This window comes from Lactuca serriola, chromosome 5, assembly GCF_051521515.1.
Source record: "Lactuca serriola cultivar US96UC23 chromosome 5, Lser_US96UC23_V15, whole genome shotgun sequence".
NCBI classification, from domain to species: domain Eukaryota; kingdom Viridiplantae; phylum Streptophyta; class Magnoliopsida; order Asterales; family Asteraceae; genus Lactuca; species Lactuca serriola.
The window spans coordinates 100,136,227-100,156,304 of NC_136412.1; the positions used below are offsets into that span (position 1 = coordinate 100,136,227).

Sequence of the window (20,078 nt, forward strand, 5' to 3'; positions counted from 1 at the left end):
ACTGTTCTAGCCCTCTAGGGGTTCTGAACTCTATCTCCATCATACAAACCCGATCCCGGCCTGATCCCAGGCTCTCCACGATCAAACGTCCTAGGTCTGTATCTCACCCCGCACGCCTGACATTTACTCATACCAGCCTACGCTCTTGGCTGACAGAACACTGTTGAATCCCAAATAGCTAAGCAACCTCACATCCTCATCGATCTTCCGGAGAGTTTTCCAATTCTCCCCCACTTATAGCACTGATTATCAACCACCGGTCGCTATCACCGACCTCCCAAAACAACCCCGCACAAAACCAACACTTACACGCGGACTGATTCCCACTAGCACTAACAACCTTAAAAAAAATCCCATATCCACACTGATCATCCCGCTCGAAAGAAACTCAATCTACAGCTAACCACTCCTCAGAAAGAAGATGCTACTCGACATTCAGACCAACGCCAGATTTCCACTAATAACCCTCATGAATGATAACCAACGAAATTCCCAAACAATAACCCATAGCCATACCATAACCCTCAAAGAACAACAAATACCACGCCGGAAACCACACAATGAAACTAGCAGATAAACAATAATCCACAATACACACAAGATAACAAGACATCAAGAAAGAAACATACCCCCAGCTGCATCCGGCACTACTCTGACCTCCTCTGCTGCAAGCTGAAAGGCACGACCCTGACCCCTTGGGGGTTCCGCTCCACCCTGACCTCCACCCGTGATCCTCAAAGTGGCCGATGCTGGAGCCTGTACCGGTCCTGCAGCAAGCTGTGGACAGTTGACCCTCAAATGTCCAACCAGATGACAATGATAACAAATCCTCAAATCCCAAACCGGCGCTGACTGTCGACAATCCCTCGCATAGTGCCCCTCCTTTCCGCACTTGCGACATTACCACCGGACCTACAAACTCCGGTGTGACTCCTCCCACACTTCACACAAGTGTGGCTACTCAGATCTCCCATCCTAGAATCAACGGTCTTGGACTGTTTCGGCGCCGCCTGCGACTGCACCGGAGCCTGCCTCAGCTCACGCAACTGTAACTCAATCTCTAACTCGCGCCGCCTGGCGGCCTCCTGCAACTCCAACAAAGTATCGCACCTCTGCGTAGACACAAACTGCCTGATATCCCTCTTGATCATGCTCAGATATCAGGACATCTGAGCTTGCTCCAAAGCAAACTCAAGGCAAAACATCGCCCTCTCAGTGAACATCCTGGTGATCTCAGTCACCGACTCCGAATCCTGCTTCAGCTCCAGGAACTCCTGAGCCAATCTCTCCCTCTCAACTCACGGAACATAACGAGTGTTGAACATCTCTCTGAACTGATCCCACGAAACCGCAGCCCTCTACGCATCCGAATAAGACCCTGTGGTCAATCTCCACTAATCCTTCGCCCCGAACCTCAACAGGTTCAGAGCACACCTCACCCTCTGATCAGCAAGGCATGAACACATGAAGAAACACCCCTCCACGTCCGATAACCATCTCATAGAAACAATCGAGTCCTAAACTCCATCGAAGGTGGGAGGTTTCGTATTATCGAAGTCCTGATACTGAAAACCCCGACCAGCCCCTCCCCCTGCCGCTGCTATAGCCGGTGTAGCCGCCGCGGCAGCCGTCTCTGTGAGAGCTGCATAGCGCTCATCAAAATACTCAACCATGGCGGTCTTGATCGACCCAAACAGTTCTGGCAACTCGGCCCGGAATAACGCAGCAACCTCATCATCAGGATCTCATGAATCCTCGCATCCAACTCGCACGTGCTCATTTGACTAATAACCTCGGGCAGTACCGACCCGCCCGGAACTCCCTCTCCTGCTCCCGATCCTAACCCGGATCCACTCCCAGCATGCCTCAGAATCTCCATACTGAAAAACACCACAAAATCTCAAATTCTTCCCACTATCCCGGGAACCAACTCTCAATCCACCCCTAAAGGTCATGGTTTCCCTGATACGCGTATGGGTCCTGTGCTTTCAGTAGTACAGGCCCATACTACCTTCCCCACCTACCCATATTCATATGAAGTACTACCACAACACCCTAGTGAAAACATACAAACAAGCGCTCAACCCTCACCACTAGAGGAACACTGGAAATCTCCCACAAGGAAACCCTAGGCTACAGGCAACATTATCATGAAATCCTGAAGATCCCTAGCCTAGCACTAGCATGTTGTTCTATCAAAGCTCAAAAACAAATATCATGTATGGTATTTTGGGGTTACTTATTGGCTCCGGCTGATCGTACCTCCGCGTCCTCCTTTACTAATTTTGAAAACCATTTTAAATTCTCTTTTGAAAACTCTCCTCGATTTGAGACTGGAGTCACACGAGTGTTCCTCCAATTCACTCAAACCAAGGCTCTGATACCAACTTGTAACGACCGAAAAATTCCAACCAATTAAAACTTTTCAAAACACCCCGATTTCATTAATTTATTACAAAAAGGTTTTCAATACAGTCAAATTAAAGTATTCCCAGAATCTCATCACAACATGAACATGAGGAGCGGTACGATCACGCCTTCGCCTTGCCACGGTCTCCTAAAGAACCTGAAAAACATAAAACCACAACTGTAAGCCCGAAATCTTAGTGAGATATCCGCAAAATACCAACCACATATACCATACACGCATAACATGCCGTATCATATCCGATCACAGAACAGCCATGCACTTTGGGTCTACTGTGTGACTGGTCCGCCGCACCGGCCAACAGTCCACCTGGTCCACCCTCCGAGTCTAGCCATATACATCGAGTCTGCAATGTGATTGGTCCGCCCGTACCGGGCCTTCAATCCACCTGGTCCACTCTCTGAGTCTATAGTATGACTGGTCCGCCCGCACCGGGCCTTCAGTCGGCCTGGTCCACTGTCTGAGCCTCGGCATGTCTGGTCCGCCCTCTTGGGGCCTACAGTCTATCCGGACCACTCGATGGGCCTTCGGGACAACCGGTCCGCCCTGGGTATCCTGGCCTACAGCACAAAGCAAGACCCGCCTCAACCCAACTCTAGTCCAAACAACCATGTGCATATAAACATACAATCATATAACAATTCACAGTCAACAAACTGATCAAACAGATCGCATAACATATCATCATCCTAACCAGGACACCGACCTAACCGGTCACTAGCATAGCATCACCCTACATCTCAGGATACCGATCTCAACCAGGTCTCTAACATATACCATCTTAGCTACCAGGATGCAACATGTCAAAGAAATAACATACAACAAATACCCGGATCTCAATCCGATAAAGGGCCAGCCTTGGTGCCTTAGACCCTGTTGATATAGTGAGGATAACTCACCTCGAAACTACCGACTGAACAGATAACCCAAGCTGCTCCGATCACTGATACGATCTCCACCACTGGACACCCACCAAGGCATTGAACTCAAAACAATATCAAACAATTACCAAAATGCCCCTGGAAATCACTGGTCAACTTTTGGTCAAAGTCAAAGTCAACCCCTAACTGACTCTACTCGCCGAGTCAACCCGATGACTCGCCGAGTCCCCATGCTCAGAAATTCCCCAATCCGCTACTCAACTCGCCGAGTCACCCCGAGACTCGCCGAGTCCAACAACTCTGAGTCCACTCACACACAACTCACCGAGTCATCCCTTGACTCACTGATTCTCGGCTCAACCAGAAAAGATTGGGACTCTTCGACAAGACTCGCCGAGTCCAGGAACAGACTCGTCGCGTCTAAGGCTATCTTCAACTTACTCGCCGAGTTGTTCTTCCAACTCACCGAGTTCCAGGCCATCTTCATCCAACTCACCGAGTTGTTCTTCCAACTCGCCGAGTTCCAACCTATCTTCAAGCAACTCGCCGAGTCCACCCATGTGACTCGCCGAGTACCACCGGGTCTGAATCCATACCGAGGCTTTCCAAGCCATGCAGATGATCTAAACCATAAATCTACCCTTCCTAAGGCCATCCATCACGTAAAGTGGCAAACTTTACATGAATCCAAGGAGATCTAGGCATTTTCACTCTAGGGTTTGGGCTTGGGACAAGATAGCTCCATCAATCACTCACAAACAGGGACTTTTATGCATTCTAACCCTTCTCCATTCCAGATCTGAGGTAGCAACCTCAGATCTAACCTCTAAACTCCAATACATCAAAAGATATGATCTCAAACACCCCCAAAAATGATGAATCTAGATAATAGCAGCTCAAACAATGAAATAATACCTCAAAAGGAAGCTCCAAGAGAAGATTAATCTGAATCCTTGCAAAGCCCTTTGACCCAAGTCTCTTCTCCTTCAAGATTTCTTCAACAACCACTTCTCCAAGCTCTAATTGCACTCTAATCCCTCACAATCACATCTTACGGCTATCTAGACTTCTACAGGGGGTAAAGAGGCTAGGGAGAGGGTATAATGTTCTTTATATAGGGCTCATCCTCCGGATTTAGGGTTTTCTCCACTCAGCGCCTACTCGTCGAGTCCATCCGCTGACTCGCCGAGTCGGCCACTTAACACGCGACCAAAGTCGCGACTCTACTCGCCGGGTCCACCCATGGACTCGCCGAGTTCCCCTTCCCAATTTACTCTTTTAGCCCTTCAACTTTACTCTTGATATTCCGGGATGTTACAAATGAGTGAAGGAAGGAAAGGCTTTTCATTCTCTCTATGATCGTCAACAAAATTCAAAAACATAAATTCTTTAGATAAAATCAAAGTAAAGCTTTTCAATATAACAAAAATAACAAAACAAACCTGTTTGAGATTGGTAACACCTTCAAAAATTCGATCGAGTGGTCTAGACATAACTTCATGATTATAAAAAAAACACCCAAACATGTCGATTGAACGAGCCTTGGAGGGTTGGTTCCTGATTCTGATTTTCGATTTTGAAGTTATTCCCTCTGATGATCTTGTCATCTTCGAATGCACGAAGATTAAATGAGCCCTGGAGGGTTGGTTCCCGATTCTGATTTTCGATTTTGAAGTCGTTCCATCAGGTGATCTTGTCATCTTCGAACGTGGGTAGGTTAGGATTGATTGTCGGTAAGAGATTGGGATGGGTAGAAGTGTAGAAGACAGACCCGTGCTCTACATTTGAAGAAGATGATGTTGTTTGTTATAGGATACAACTGATACCTTAAATTAAAGGATATTAAAGTAGATTAGAGAATCGAGGAGTAGCAATGTCAATGGCACTGGCAGAGTATCCCAACTCTTGCAGCCTCCTCTCTTCTTCGACGCCATCATCTCCAACGATAGGGAAAAGATTATTAAAAGATTTAAGGCTGAACGTCTTGCTATATCCAATTCATGAAAACATTAATTTGCCTAAGTTAAAGGATTAATCATTAAATTATTTAATTACCAAAATTAATTAACAGTTAAAATTACTATTTTACCCCTATCCAGGTTTTTGAAATGTTTGGTCCACAATCATCCCTACATCCACACAATAATTAATTAGAACATATATATATATATATATATATATATATATATATATATATATATATATATATATATCGAAAACTGTAACAGCCCGGAATTCAGTTATAACCATTTAGCCCTTCATCTTTCCATATATGTCATGTTGGCCCTTTTGTGTTGGGGCGAGTACGCTGGGTGTACAAAGAGTACGCTGCGTGTACTCGCACGCTTAAATTGAACGCGTTGTCACCCGGGTACACTGGGCGTACCTAAGGTTATGCTAGGCGTAACTGGTCCAGACCCAAAACCCTAATATGGCTTGGTGGCTATAAAAGGAATGAGATGGCCTTGTCCCTCAGCCACCATCCTTCAGAAAGAAACCCTAAGAGAGCTTTTCCTTCGTTTTTAGCTGGAGTGTGAGTATTCTAAGCCTCAAGGTGTCATTTCAAGGTAGAAAAAGAGAAGAGAAGTCCATTGTGGAGGCTAGAAGCTGGTGGACAAGTGTAGATCCGAGAATAACAAAGGTTGGAGCTTCTTCCTGAGGTAAAAATTTCAGATCTTGCCTTGCAGTTTTTATGGTATGCTTCATGGACCAATTTCTAGGGTTTTGGTCCCAAAGATGGAGACTTGATGAGCAAGTAGTCTCCATTGGCTTAGATCTACCATATTCCTGGTCCATTTGAGTTGTATGACCATAAAAATGTGATCTTGGATGTATATATTTAGCCATGCATGAGATCTAGATCTTTGGAGTTCAAAAGGAAGGTATTAGAGAGTGTAGGAGCCTTTACAGCCATGCCAAGGCTTAAAGGTTCCGACTTTATGGATTAGGAGGCTTATTGAGAGCCAGATCTAGAAGTTGAAGGAGTGTCTTAACCTTTTAAGACAAGAAATGTGGCATGGCTGAATCTGGGATTTACGTTGGGCGTAACTCCCAGTACGCGCAACGTAAGGGGTTGCGACCCCCGATTGTGACTCATCAATGTACACCCCGCGTACAGAAGCTGATACGCCCCGCGTACTGTGGTCAGTTGACTTTCGTTGACTTTTAGGGTTTGGTCAACATGAGTCAAGGATGGGAAAAATGGTCTTTTACCCCTCTGTGGGATAATGATAAGGGTGTAGCCTGGTCTTGAAAGTTTATATTAATTAGAATGACATTTCGTTATGATTAGGCGGGGTTGGGTCTTCGTTTCGAGATTCGGAGATAGCGAGCACATGAGATTCTAGACTTCCTGCAAGGTGAGTCTTCTCACTATACTATACCTGGAAAGGTACCTATGTGTGACCGGAAGGTCGGGTATGTTATGAGTTGTATGCATTGTATGCGATTAAGTTAGCCGTTTATATGTGTTATGTATGTTATGCTTGATGTGGGCCGGAAGGCATTATGTTATGGGCCGGAAGACATTATGTTATGGGCCGGAAGGCATTTATGTTATGGGCCGGAAGGCATTATGATGTGGACTGGAAGGTCGACGCGGGTAAGACCGGATGGTTTACCGGGTTGGGACGGAAGTCCCCTGAGACACATGGACTGGAAGGTCATGGCCTGGAAAGGCGTATGTGTGTAAGTAGTATTTTGGGGAACTCACTAAGCATTTATGCTTGCAGTTGTTGTGTTATGTGTTTCAGGTACTAGCGAGGACCGTGGGAAGGCGTCGGCGTGATCTGTACACACTGATGGAGGATTTATGATCTTGGGATTTATATGATTGTATTATGATATGATACATTGGATCTTTATGACTCGTTTTGGATGAAAACATGTTTTTAAGAAATGAAAATTTTGTTTTGAAAAATTACGTTGTTACAAGTTGGTATCAGAGCCTTGGTTTGAGAGATTCGGGTGCACCTTCGGGCGTAACTGAACTCAAACTGAGGATTTGAGAAAAAATTTCTAAAATAAAAGCATAAAATTTTATAAGGGATTTTGTGATAAACAAGAATGAAGCAGTGTGTACGGTCAGCCAGCGTACGAACGGTAAGATCCCCAAAATACCCTTACAATATGTGTTATGAGATATGTTACGATATGTTATGCATGCTAGAGCAGACTAGGTATTCATATTAGGACTAGAGCGGCCTGATTTGTGATGCCTTAGTCTAAGGGAAATCTGCTACTATGAGATGCTTGAGAGCGAGTAGGTAGCCGATGCATAGCAAGAATAGAGTACTCGTGATCCGGGGTCCAAGGAGGAGGACTTGGGGTGAATGTTGATGCGGTGTAGTCAGTAGTATAGGGCCCGTACTACTGAAGACACCGGATCAGTGGGCAGTCCAAGTAACAATCCTTTGGGTATCAGAGGTCAAGTAGGGTTGCGTTATCGAGTGCGAGTATGCTCGATTGGGTCTCCGATATTTTTATGTTGTATTTCAGAGGCATCATGGTTGGGACACGCCACAGACCTGAGACGAGCGGTGTGAGTGATGAGGAGATTCGTCAGATGATCCACGATGAGGTGACTGCGGCAATCTGGGCCAAGATTCCGGAGATGTTTGGGTCTATCAAGACCACACTGTTGGAGACTTTTGATGAGCGGTATGTCGCGGTGACTGAGGCCGCAGCCGCTGCAGCTACGGCAGCTGTGGCTGCTGCCAGGCCTCAGGGAGGTGACTCGTTGCTGTTCCGAGAGTTCAGCAACACGAAGCCACCCGAGTTTGATGGGACGCAGGATCCGATCACTGCGATGAGATGGATTGCTGACATTGAGGGATGCTTCTATACTTGTTCATGTCTGGAGCATCTGAGGGTACGGTTCGCTTTGAACCAGCTCCACTTGGGAGCGAAGGATTGGTGGAAGTTCGTGACGGCGAACTTCACTCTTGCAGAGATTTCAGCGGTGACCTGGGAGAGGTTCACCACCATGTTCAGAGACGAGTATGTTCCCCCGGTGGAGAGGGACTGGCTGGTTCAGGAGTTCTTGACCCTCAAGCAGGGTAATGATTCGGTTACTGTGGTCACCCGAAAGTTTCATGAGAGGGCGATGTTCTGCCCTGAGCATGTGGCTACTGAGCAGGCTCGGATGAGCCGGTATGTGGGTATTCTGAGGAGGGACATACGGGAGTTCGTGTCGAACTCGACGTACCAAACATTTGCTGAGCTCTAGGCAAATGCCAGGAAGAGGGAGATTGAGTTGGAGACTCAGGCCAATGAGGAGGCCGAGTCTCAGAGGATGGATTGGCGGCCGGCTCAGTCTCAGCCGGCAGCCAAGCGGACCAAGTCCGTTGATTCGAGGACTGGAGGCCAGAAGGGCCGCACTTGCTGGAAGTGCGACAAGGGTCATGAGGGGGGCTGTCGATCGGGTGCTTGCTACAAATGTGGCAAGGAGGGGCATATCGCCAGGGATTGCCCCCAAGGGATTTATGGTTTGCTTCCATTGCAAGCAGACCGGCCATCGGAAGGCCGAGTGCCTTCAGCTACACCAGGGATCAGCGCAGGGATCTGCGCCGACTGCTAGGATTACTAAGGCTCGACCGGCGAAGGTCGAGGCTCCGAAGGCTTGTGGGAGAGCTTTTTAGTTGACTGTGGAGGAGGTCCGTGTGGCGCCCGATGTTGTGGCTGGTATGTATTCTTTCGAGTATTTATTTTTTTATGCTGGGATGTTGTGCTTATTTTATGATATGCGTAGGTACTTTTCTTTTGAATTCTGTACCTGCTTTGGTATTATTTGACTCGGGTGCAAGTCGGTCTTTTGTATCTCTGGCTTTTAATCAGCACCTCGGTATTGATCGAGAGGTGATGAGTCGACCTCTGAGGGTTTCCATAGCTGATGAGAAAGTGGTATATGCCACCGACGTGATTCGAGGATGTGTGCTCGAGATTTTTGGTCTCGATTTCCTTATAGACCTAGTTCCTATCGCTATGGGAGATGTATGTGTCATCGTGGGCATGGACTGGTTGAGTAAGTTTGGAGCGGTCATTGACTGTGAGAGACAGTTGGTGACTATGCGAGACCCTAGTGGGGGAGTGCTTACGGTGTATGGCGAGGGGACCCGGTGTGGGTCAGCGTTTTGTTCAGCTGCTAGGGCGAGGCAGAGTTTGCAGCAGGGCTGCAGTGCATTCATAGCCTATGTGATGGACGCACGAGTGGCCACTGGGAGGCCAAGTTCAGTTGACGAGTTTCCGGTAGTGTGCGAGTTCCCGGATGTTTTTCCTGAGGAACTGTCGGGCGTGCCTCCGGAAAGACAAGTGGAGTTTCGTATTGACTTGATTCCGGGAGTGGCACCTATCGCCAAGGCGCCTTATCATCTCGCACCGCCGGAGATGCAGGAGTTATCCTCGCAGCTTCAGGAGCTGTTGGGGAAGGGGTTTATTCGACCGAGTATCTCGCCTTGGGGAGCACCGATCCTTTTTGTCAAGAAGAAAGATGGTTCACACCGGATGTGTATCGATTATCGGGAGTTGAACAAGTTGACGGTCAAGAACCGGTATCCGTTACCTAGGATCGATGATCTGTTCGATCAGTTGCAGGGGGCATCTTGCTTCTCCAAGATAGACTTGAGGTCGGGTTATCATTAGATGAGGGTTCGGGATGAAGATATCCAGAACACTACATTCAGAACTCGTTATGGACCTTACGAGTTTGTGGTGATGCCTTTTGAGCTCACCAATGCCCCAGCTGGGTTCATGGATCTCATGAACAGGGCGTGCAGGCCGATGCTGGATTGGTCGGTGATCGTATTCATTGATGATATTTTGGTATATTCGAGGTCTAGAGAGCAGCATGAGGAGCATTTGAGGGAGATCCTTGGAGTTCTAGATCGGAGAGGCTGTATGCCAAATTCTCCAAGTGTGAATTCTGGTTACGAGAGGTCCAGTTCCTAGGACATCTTGTTAACCAGAAAGGGATATTGGTCAATCCGGCCAAGATTGAGGCAGTGATGAGATGGGAGGTGCCGAGATCACCCACTGAGATCAGGAGCTTTCTAGGATTGGCCGGCTATTATCGGAGGTTTATTAGGGATTTCTCCAAGATCGTCGTGCCACTTACCAAGATGACCCGGAAGGGTGTTGCATTTTCTTGGGGTCCGGAGCAGCAGTCCTCATTTGAGACCCTTCGTCAGAAGTTGTGCGAGGCCCCGGTGCTCACACTCCCAGAAGGGATGGAGGATTTTGTGGTATATTGTGATGCATCCATATCTGGGTTAGGGGCAGTGCTTATGCAGAGGGGACACGTTATAGCGTATGCTTCGAGGCAGCTGAAGCCTCATGAGTCGAGATATCCCACCCACGATATGGAGTTGGGGGCTATGGTGTTTGCCCTCAAGATCTGGCGGCACTATCTATATGGGGTTCGGTGTACCATATACACGGACCACAAGAGTCTGAAGTACTTGATGGATCAGCCAAACCTGAATATGCGCCAGAGGAGATGGTTGGATGTGGTGAAGGATTATGATTGCGAGATCCTGTACCACCCGGGCAAGGCTAATGTCGTAGCCGATGCTTTGAGCCGTAAGTCAGAGAGCGCCCCGATGCCAGACATTTGTATGAGGCTGACGGTGATGACTCCGGTATTAGACACCATCCGAGGGGCCCAGGTTGAGGCTGCGAGACCAGAGAACCGAAAGTGGGAGCGGGTTGTTGGGCAGGTATCGGAGTTCGTTACCGATAGTCGAGGACTTATGACATTTCAGGGTCGGATTTGGGTAGCGTTTATGGGTGGGACGCATACCATTTTGATGGAGGAGGCACATCGATCGAAGTTCTCAATCCACCCCGGGGCTACTAAGATGTATTTGGATCTAAAGAAGGAGTATTGGTGGCCCTATATGAAGAGGGATCTTGCATGGTTTGTCGAGAGGTGCCTAACCTATTTCCAGGTTAAGGCCGAGCTCCAGCGTCCGCATGGTAAGTTGCAGCCGCTGGAGGTTCCCGAGTGGAAGTGGGAACAGATTACCATGGACTTTATCACCAAATTGCCAAGGATTGCGATAGGAGTTGATGCAATTTGGGTGATTGTGGATAGGTTCACGAAAAGCGCTCATTTTCTTGCTAACAGTGAGAGCTCTTCTGCTGAGAGGTTGGCAGAGTTGTATGTGAGGGAGGTGGTATCGTGGCATGGAGTTCCGATGTCGATTGTTTCAGATCGAGATGTGCGATTTACTTCCAGATTTTGGAAGAAGTTTCATGAGGAGTTGGGTACGAGGCTGCATTTCAGTACCGCATACCACCCACAGACGGACGGGCAGAGTGAGCAGACGATTCAGACGCTCGAGGATATGCTCCGAGCGTGTGTTTTGGATTTTGGAGGGAGTTGGGACACCTATTTACCCTTGGCAGAGTTTTCATACAACAACAGCCATCATTCAAGCATTGGTATGCCACCCTTTGAGCTGTTGTATGGGAGGAGGTGTCGGACCCCCATCTGTTGGGGAGAGGTGGGGCATCGGGCAATGGGTAGTACGGAGATTGTGCTTCAGACGACAGAGCAGATACAGCAGGTCAGGCAGAGATTGTTGACCGCTCAGAGTTGCCAGAAGAGTTATGCGGACAGGCGTCGGTCCGAGCTCGAGTTTCAGGTTGGTGACCTTGTACTCTTAAAGGTCTCTCCTTGGAAAGGAGTGATTCAATTCAGGAAGAGGGGCAAGTTGGGGCCTCGATATATTGGACCTTTCAGGGTAATCGCGAGGATAGGCAGGGTAGCCTACCGTTTAGATCTACCTGCGGAGCTGGGTCAGATTCATGACACCTTCCATGTGTCGCAGTTGAGGAAGTGTATTGCCGACGAGTCGGCAGTGGTACCATTAGAGGATATTCAGGTGGATGCGGGCCTGAACTATATTGAGAGACCGGTGGCAATTAGGGATCGAAATATTAAGGTTCTGAGGAATAAGGAAGTGCCCTTGGTGCAAGTGCAGTGGCAGCATCAAAAGGGGTCCGAGCTGACATGGGAGCCCGAGTCGGAGATGCGGGAGCAATATCCGGGATTGTTTTCGGTATAAGACTTTGGGGACGAAGTCTGGTTCTAGTGGGGGAGAATTGTAACAGCCCGGAATTCAGTTATAAGCATTTAGCCCTTCATCTTTCCATATATGTCATGTTGGCCCTTTTGTGTTGGGACGAGTACGCTCGGCGTACAAAGAGTACGCTGCGCATACTCGCGCGCTTAAATTGAACGCGTTGTCACCCGGGTATGCTGGGCGTACCTAAGGTTATGCTAGGCGTAACCGGTCCAGACCCAAAACCCTAATATGGCTTGGTGGCTATAAAAGGAATGAGATGGCCTTGTCCCTCAGCCACCATCCTTCAGAAAGAAACCCTAAGAGAGCTTTTCCTTCGTTTTTAGCTGGAGTGTGACTATTCTAAGCCTCAAGGTGTCATTTCAAGGTAGCAAAAGAGAAGAGAAGTCCATTGTGGAGGCTAGAAGCTGGTGGACAAGTGTAGATTCGAGAATAACAAAGGTTGGAGCTTCTTCCTGAGGTAAAAAGTTCAGATCTTGCCTTGTAGTTCTTATGGTATGCTTCATGGACCAATTTCTAGGGTTTTGGTCCCAAAGATGAAGACTTTATGAGCAAGTAGTCTCCATTGGCTTAGATCTTCCATATTCCAGGTCCATTTGAGTTGTATGTCCATAAAAATGTGATCTTGGACGTATATATAGCCATGCATGAGATCTAGATCTTTGGAGTTGAAAAGGAAGGTATTAGAGAGTGTAGGAGCCTTTACAGCCATGCTAAGGCCTAAAGGTTCCGACTTTATGGATTAGGAGGCTTATTGAGAACCAGATCTAGAAGTTGAAGGAGTGTCTTAACCATTTAAGACAAGAAATGTGGCATGGCTGAATCTGGGATTTACGCTGGGCGTAACTCCCAGTACGCGCAACGTAAGGGGTTGCAACCCCTGATTGTGACTCATCGATGTACGCCCCGCGTACTGTGGTCGGTTGACTTTTGTTGACTTTTAGGGTTTGGTCAACATGAGTCAAGGAAGGGTAAAATGGTCTTTTACCCCTCTGTGGGATAATGATAAGGGTGTAGCCTGGTCTTGAAAGTTTATATTAATTAGAATGATATTTCGTTATGATTAGGCGGGGTTGGGTCTTCGTTTCGAGATTCGGAGATAGCGAGCACGTGAGATTCTAGACTTCCTGCGAGGTGTGTCTTATCAATATACTGTACCTGGAAAGGTACCTATGTGTGACCGGAAGGTCGTGTATGTTATGAGTTGTATGCATTGTATGTGATTAAGTTAGCCGTTTATATGTGTTATGTGTGTTATGCTTGATGTGGGCCGGAAAGCATTATGTTATGGGCCGTAAGGCATTATGTTATGGGCCGGAAGGCATTTATGTTATGGGCCGGAAGGCATTGTGATGTGGACCGGAAGGTCGACACGGGTAAGACCGGAAGGTTTACCGGGTTGGGAGGAAGTCCCCTGAGACACATGGACCGGAAGGTCATGGCCTGGAAAGGCGTATGTGTGTAAGTAGTATTTTGGGGAACTCACTAAGCATTTATGCTTACAGTTGTTGTGTTATGTGTTTCAGGTACTAGCGAGGACCGTAGGAAGGCGCCGACATGATCTGTACACACTGATGGAGGATTTATGATCTTGGGATTTATATGATTGTATTATGATATGATACATTGGATCTTTATGACTTGTTTTGGATGTTTTTAAGAAATGAAAATTTTGTTTTGAAAAATTACGTTGTTACAAAAAGTGAATATACTCTTAAGGGTATATAAGTTTAGGTACTCAAATCTACCATAATTAGTCGTTTTGTTTGATATATTCATTATAATGTTTTTAAACTCCAAACTCTAACTTGATTACTTTGAAGATTCTTGAAATTGAATTATTATATTCCTTTTATATTACATCTTTTTTCCGAACACCTACTAAGTTATATATATTATAGATGAAAATGAAAATTATGTAAAAAGAAGATAAATGTGAAATTGATAAAAATCTTGAAAGTAAATCAAGTTAGAAGTTGAAAATTATAAGAACATTGGACAATTATATATATATATATATATATATATATATATATATATATATATATATATATATATATATATATATATATATATATATAAAACAACATAATATGGTGAGTTAGGATATCTAAGCTTATATACCTTTAAGAGTTTATTCACTTTTCCCATATATATATATATATATATATATATATATATATATATATATATATATATATATATATATATATATATATATATATATATATATATATATATAACTCAAATGGGATTTACAAATGTGCATTTAATAATAATCTCTTTGATTATGGACAGAAATATGAGTTCGCACTTAGATCCGGCTTCAATGGCCTACATTTGCTTTTCCATTAAGTCCGTTTGCGCACATGATGCTTAATTAGATGCTGCCTCTAGAGTACGATGTGTGCAACAAAAGTTCGACTAGATTTGTGATGCCACTCAGGTTTTAAAATAATACTAATTATATTTTGCAACTTAAGGAGAACTGTGTTTTTATTTCGAATATATAAATTTTAGACAAGTAAACTTAAATACCCATAAGCATGATAAGGATACAACACTTTGAAAACAAAAATTCTAACTCTACGATGAAGCCGGTTATATTTAGATTTTTCGAGGGTATAAAAACAGTGGACTTTTTTATGTTGTTTTAGACAATTGGGTGTGGTGAACCTGTTATGAAGCCACATAAGTCATCTCACATTCCAACATGTTATAAATGAAATGGGATAGTGTTTCCATGTTATAATCTGGTGTGTGTTTTATTATTTTGTTGCATTTAGTTTAATGATATGTTAACTAGTAATAACACAAAATTTGATAAAAAAAAATACTTATTCTTAAAAATAAGTTATTATTTTTGAACGAAAAAAATAATAATAATAATAACATAGGACTATTAACAAGTTTCAAAATTATGTATTCTTTGACGGTGATTAATGAAGAAAGTGCCGCATGAGTCGCTTTCATTTAATACCATGTCGATCACACATGGGCACGTGATTAGATCTCACTTTCATTTCTTCTTCCTATGCAAACATCCATGCACTATTTACTATTTATTCCCACCAACTCCAACTCTAAACCATCATCCATACTTCCTCTCCTTTCATCCTCTCTTCAACCCATCAACAATGGCGAAACTATTAGCTCTCTTGGCTCTTTGTCTCCTCCCAGTGCTTTCCACCGCCATAGCCACCGGTAATACGTTCAGCCTTAAAGGCCGTGTCTACTGTGACACCTGTCGTTGCGGATTCGAAACCTCCGCCACCAAATACTTAGCTGGTACGTATATCTCCATCTCTTTCTTTCGTTCCATCATCTGGGTTTTCACTTCTGTTGCAAATTAAAACTAAAAACCTCTTGGAATTCATATTTCTTGCGAGTTAAACGTAAAAACTTCTTCTTGGGTTTGAAATTCTTCATAACATCTAAACTATAACAATTACTTAATGAAATGTTTTTCTTTTATCATATGCAGGTGCGAAGGTTAGAGTAGAGTGCAGAGATAGGAACTCAATGAACCTGAGGTACACCATGGATGCAGTAACTGATGCTACAGGAACTTACCATATTGAAGTGGCAACTGATCATGGTGATCAGAAATGCGAGTGCACCCTTGTGGGGAGTCCAGACCCTGGGTGTGGTAAGCCAAACATCGGTCGTCACCGTGCTACAGTCATCCTTACCAGCAACAATGGCATGAACTACGGTGCTCGTTATGCTAATGCAATGGGTTTCCTGAAGGATACAGCATTGGCTGGATGCCCTCAGCTCATGAAATCGTACTTTCCTGAAGAGATTTAGTTTGATTTCTTATAGTTATTGGTTTTAATCATCTTGGTAAAATTTCTCATTTGCTAAAGAATAATCACAGATCGAATTTAGTGGATTTGTTATATTGTGTATCATTGACATAGTTATGAAATGGTACAATCATTTCTCTTGTTGGTTTACTTATATGTAATGCTACGTTTTCTCTTATTAAATATCCTACTTAAGATATATATGATACAGTTATAAACTTGTTTATTTTTTTTATATTTTTTATATTATTATTATTATTATTATTATTATTATTATTATTATTATTATTATTACTACGCGAGCCGCATGACGCTGAGGTGGAATTAGGTTTTCACTACGTGAACACCCCCTCTCCCTTGGACATAACGTGGTAATTTACGAACAAACAATAAAAAATGTGAAAATCAAACCATAGACAATTAGACACGATACAGGAGAACTTCAATGATATAAAACCGCATCAAAGCTTAAGTACGCAAAATTACAAGTACCTCTAAAAGTTCAGAAGTCAAAGAACTGTATTAATGGTTGTCAGTTAATGCATGTTCAGAAGTCCGAAGGCTAAATTGTTAATTCACCATAAATAATGGAGGATATTTGTAATTTACTCTACAATTTATGACAGGAATGCACATAACCAGGAATTTCATGTTATGAAGATGTTGAAATTTCAAAATGGACTTTTGGAAACCAACCACGAGAACATGGGGAGTACTTCTAAATTCTAAAAATATATTTCATATGTCTTTCTCTTATTTAACAAAAGGTCAACTTGTGTAAAAAACATTTTATCCTGATTTAAGAAAAAAATGTTCTTTTTCTAAAGTTAATAACATCGTTGATTGATTATTAATTTTTGTGTGTTTTTGTTCTTTTTTTTTTTAAGATAAAAACTGTTATTTAAATTAGTAAAAATGAGAGTTTTCTCACTGATAACTATACATTTGAAATTGTGCAAAATACTTATGGGCAATATAAACATAGGACCAAATTAACGTGCCTATAAACATTTCGTAAAATGCCATCGAAAGACATATATATGGCTTTTACTGCAATCACTTTTAGAAGCTTCTTACTCTCGAGGAAAAAAAAAATTATCCTTCACTACAAGAAATGTTGACATTACCGAAAAAAAAAATATCTTTCACTACAAGCAATGTTGGCATTACCGGCGAGGTCTTTAGCGGCGACTTAGGGCAATAGTGGCGACATGTAATTGATGCGTTACATGTCGCCGCTATTGTCCTACGTCGCCGCTAAAGAGGTCCCCGCTAATGCTAACCAACAACGATCCGCGTCAAATTACCCTCATCCGTCCGATTTGTTTCCAATCGGAGGGTTGTATAGGAAAGCGAAAACGCGCTGACTTTTCCCTCCAAGGTGTCGCCGCTATTGCCCTATTGTCGCCGCTAATACCTTTGTGTCGCCGCTATTGCCCATCGTCGCTAAAGCCCCTTACAGATAACGCATTCCAGCTTCCTTTTCTATGACATTTTTCTGTTCTCTCTCATTTTTGCTCCTGCTTCTCACTTCCATCACTTGGACGAGTCGACTAGGTGGAGGACGAACTTAAAAAATGGTGCTAGCCCTTCCTGCCGCCACAAGACCGCCACACTTTCCCCCAAAACCTCCAAAACCGGCGACCTTGAACTCAATTCTGAAATTGCCCACATTCAAGGTTGCATTCCTCCTATTTCTATTATTTTTCAGTTTTGGTTTCCATTTGAATGATAAATTGTTAGTAATTTTCAATTTTGTTGAGTGATTATCTTTATATGTGGAGATATGAAGTGTTTGTGCATTTTGTTGGATTGTATATGTTTTTTCAGATTTGTGGGAAGTGTTTATGCATTTTGTGTATGTTTTTTTTAATTTATGTTTATATCACATTGGCTTAAAAATGAAATATGGCATGAAATTGGATGTGTGTATATATATATATATATATATATATATATATATATATATATATATATATATATATTTGTTTGATTTTGTATTTAGATGTATATATTTGTATACATTTGGCTTAATTGTATGAAATTGGAATATGCAAATTGGATGTATATATTTAGCTTAATTAGGTTATTAATAGCAACTTACTTCTACTAATGTATTGTATATGGTTTCAAAGTGCTTAATTTTGTTAGTGACTTAATGTTGGTCATTACAACTTTAGCTTTAATTATGTTAGTTATAGCAACATACTTCTAGTAATTTTAATTTAATTGTAGAATAAAATTAAATTAATTTTAAAAAAATCAATAAAAAATAATAAATTAATTATAAAATCAAATTAAATTAGTTTTAAAATAAAGTTAATATTAATATTAAAATAAATAAAATTATTTTAAATAATTAAACTAATAACAAAAAAGAAAATATTAAATTAATTAGAAAATCAAATTAATTTACCTTTAGAATCAAATTTAGTTACCTTTATAAAATCGATTAAATTAATTATAAAACCAAATTAATAGCAACATACTTTTAGTGACTTAATGTTGGTCATTACAACTTTAGCTTAATTAGGTTATTAATAGCAACGTACTTCTAGTAATTTTAATTTAATTATATAATAAAATTAAATTAATTTTATAAAAATCAATAAAAATAGTAAATTAATTGTAAAATCAAATTAAATTAGTTTTAAAATCAAGTTAATATTAATATTAAAATAAAATAAAATTAGTCTAAAAATTAAGCTAATAACAAAAAAGAAAATATTAAATTAATGAGAAAATCAAATTAATTTACGTTTAGAATCAAATTATGATACCTTTATAATTAAATCAATTATAAAACCAACTTAATAGCAACATACTTTTAGTGACTTAATGTTGGTTATTTGTTCATGTGTTCCCGTGTTGGGATACTTTCTGAATCATCGACTTTTTGAATTATGTTTAAGTTACATCATATCTATTGATAAAAGTTGGACTAATAATCCACACATTGTCAATCTCCCGAGTTCCAGCTAGGACTCGACTCTTTTGTCAAGAGATCCATGTTACACCTAGACTGTAAAGATGAAACCAGATGTCCGTGTGAGAAATGTGATAATCGTTACTTTATGGACCCAAAAGCAATGAGATTTCATGTTTATATATATATATATATATATATATATATATATATATATATGGTTTCATTCAGTCATACAAAACATGGATATATCACGGTGAACCTTTAATCCCTCCAGTTATAGATATCGTATCGCCAAGTAACAAGATGGCTGATGTTATTGGCGATGTTATGTGAGAGTCAAGAGAAAATGATACAAACCTCAATGAAGGAACCTGGAATACAGGGGGTAGCGGTGTCGATGATGATTTTGCACAGTTGTTAGAGGTAGTCGAAACCAAGTTATATCCTGGTTGCACGTTTTCTTTCCTTGATTTTTTAGCAAAGTTGATGCATATCAAGGTTAACAAAAAATGGACTGATAGTTCATTTGATCAACTCCTTAAGTTGTTGCATTCGGCACTTCCACTAGACAACAAGGTTCTCCGTTCATATTATTTAGCAAAAAAGAAACTAAAGAAGTTAGGTTTGGGGTACGAGTCAATACATGTCTGCAAAAATGACTGTTTTCTCTTCTGGAAGGAACACAAGTCATTGCAAGTTTGTCCATTTTGTAAAGAGAGTCGGTGGATTGATAAAAATACCAAGGGTAAGAAAGTGGCTCATAAGGTGTTACGGTACTTTCCAGTGACCCCTAGATTACGCCGTTTGTATTGTTCACGGTACACTTCCAACAATATGATATGGCATAGTACCGGGAAATTAGAAGATGGTGTGATGCGTCATCCTGTTGATGGAGAGTCTTCCAAAAAATTTGATGTAGATTACCCTGACTTCTCGAGTGAACCTCGC

General features: G+C 42.5%; 1 protein-coding gene across 1 annotated transcript; it reads left to right on the top strand.

The window, feature by feature from the left end:
- The first annotated feature begins 15,469 nt into the window (after positions 1–15,469).
- LOC145052826 (protein DOWNSTREAM OF FLC-like) lies at positions 15,470–16,419 on the top strand. The gene is made up of 2 exons (XM_079000725.1): positions 15,470–15,680; positions 15,877–16,419. Exons 1-2 carry the CDS (start codon positions 15,530–15,532, stop codon positions 16,200–16,202), a joined length of 477 nt encoding a protein of 158 aa, XP_078856851.1. The 5' UTR covers positions 15,470–15,529; the 3' UTR covers positions 16,203–16,419.
- The last annotated feature ends 3,659 nt before the right edge of the window (positions 16,420–20,078 follow it).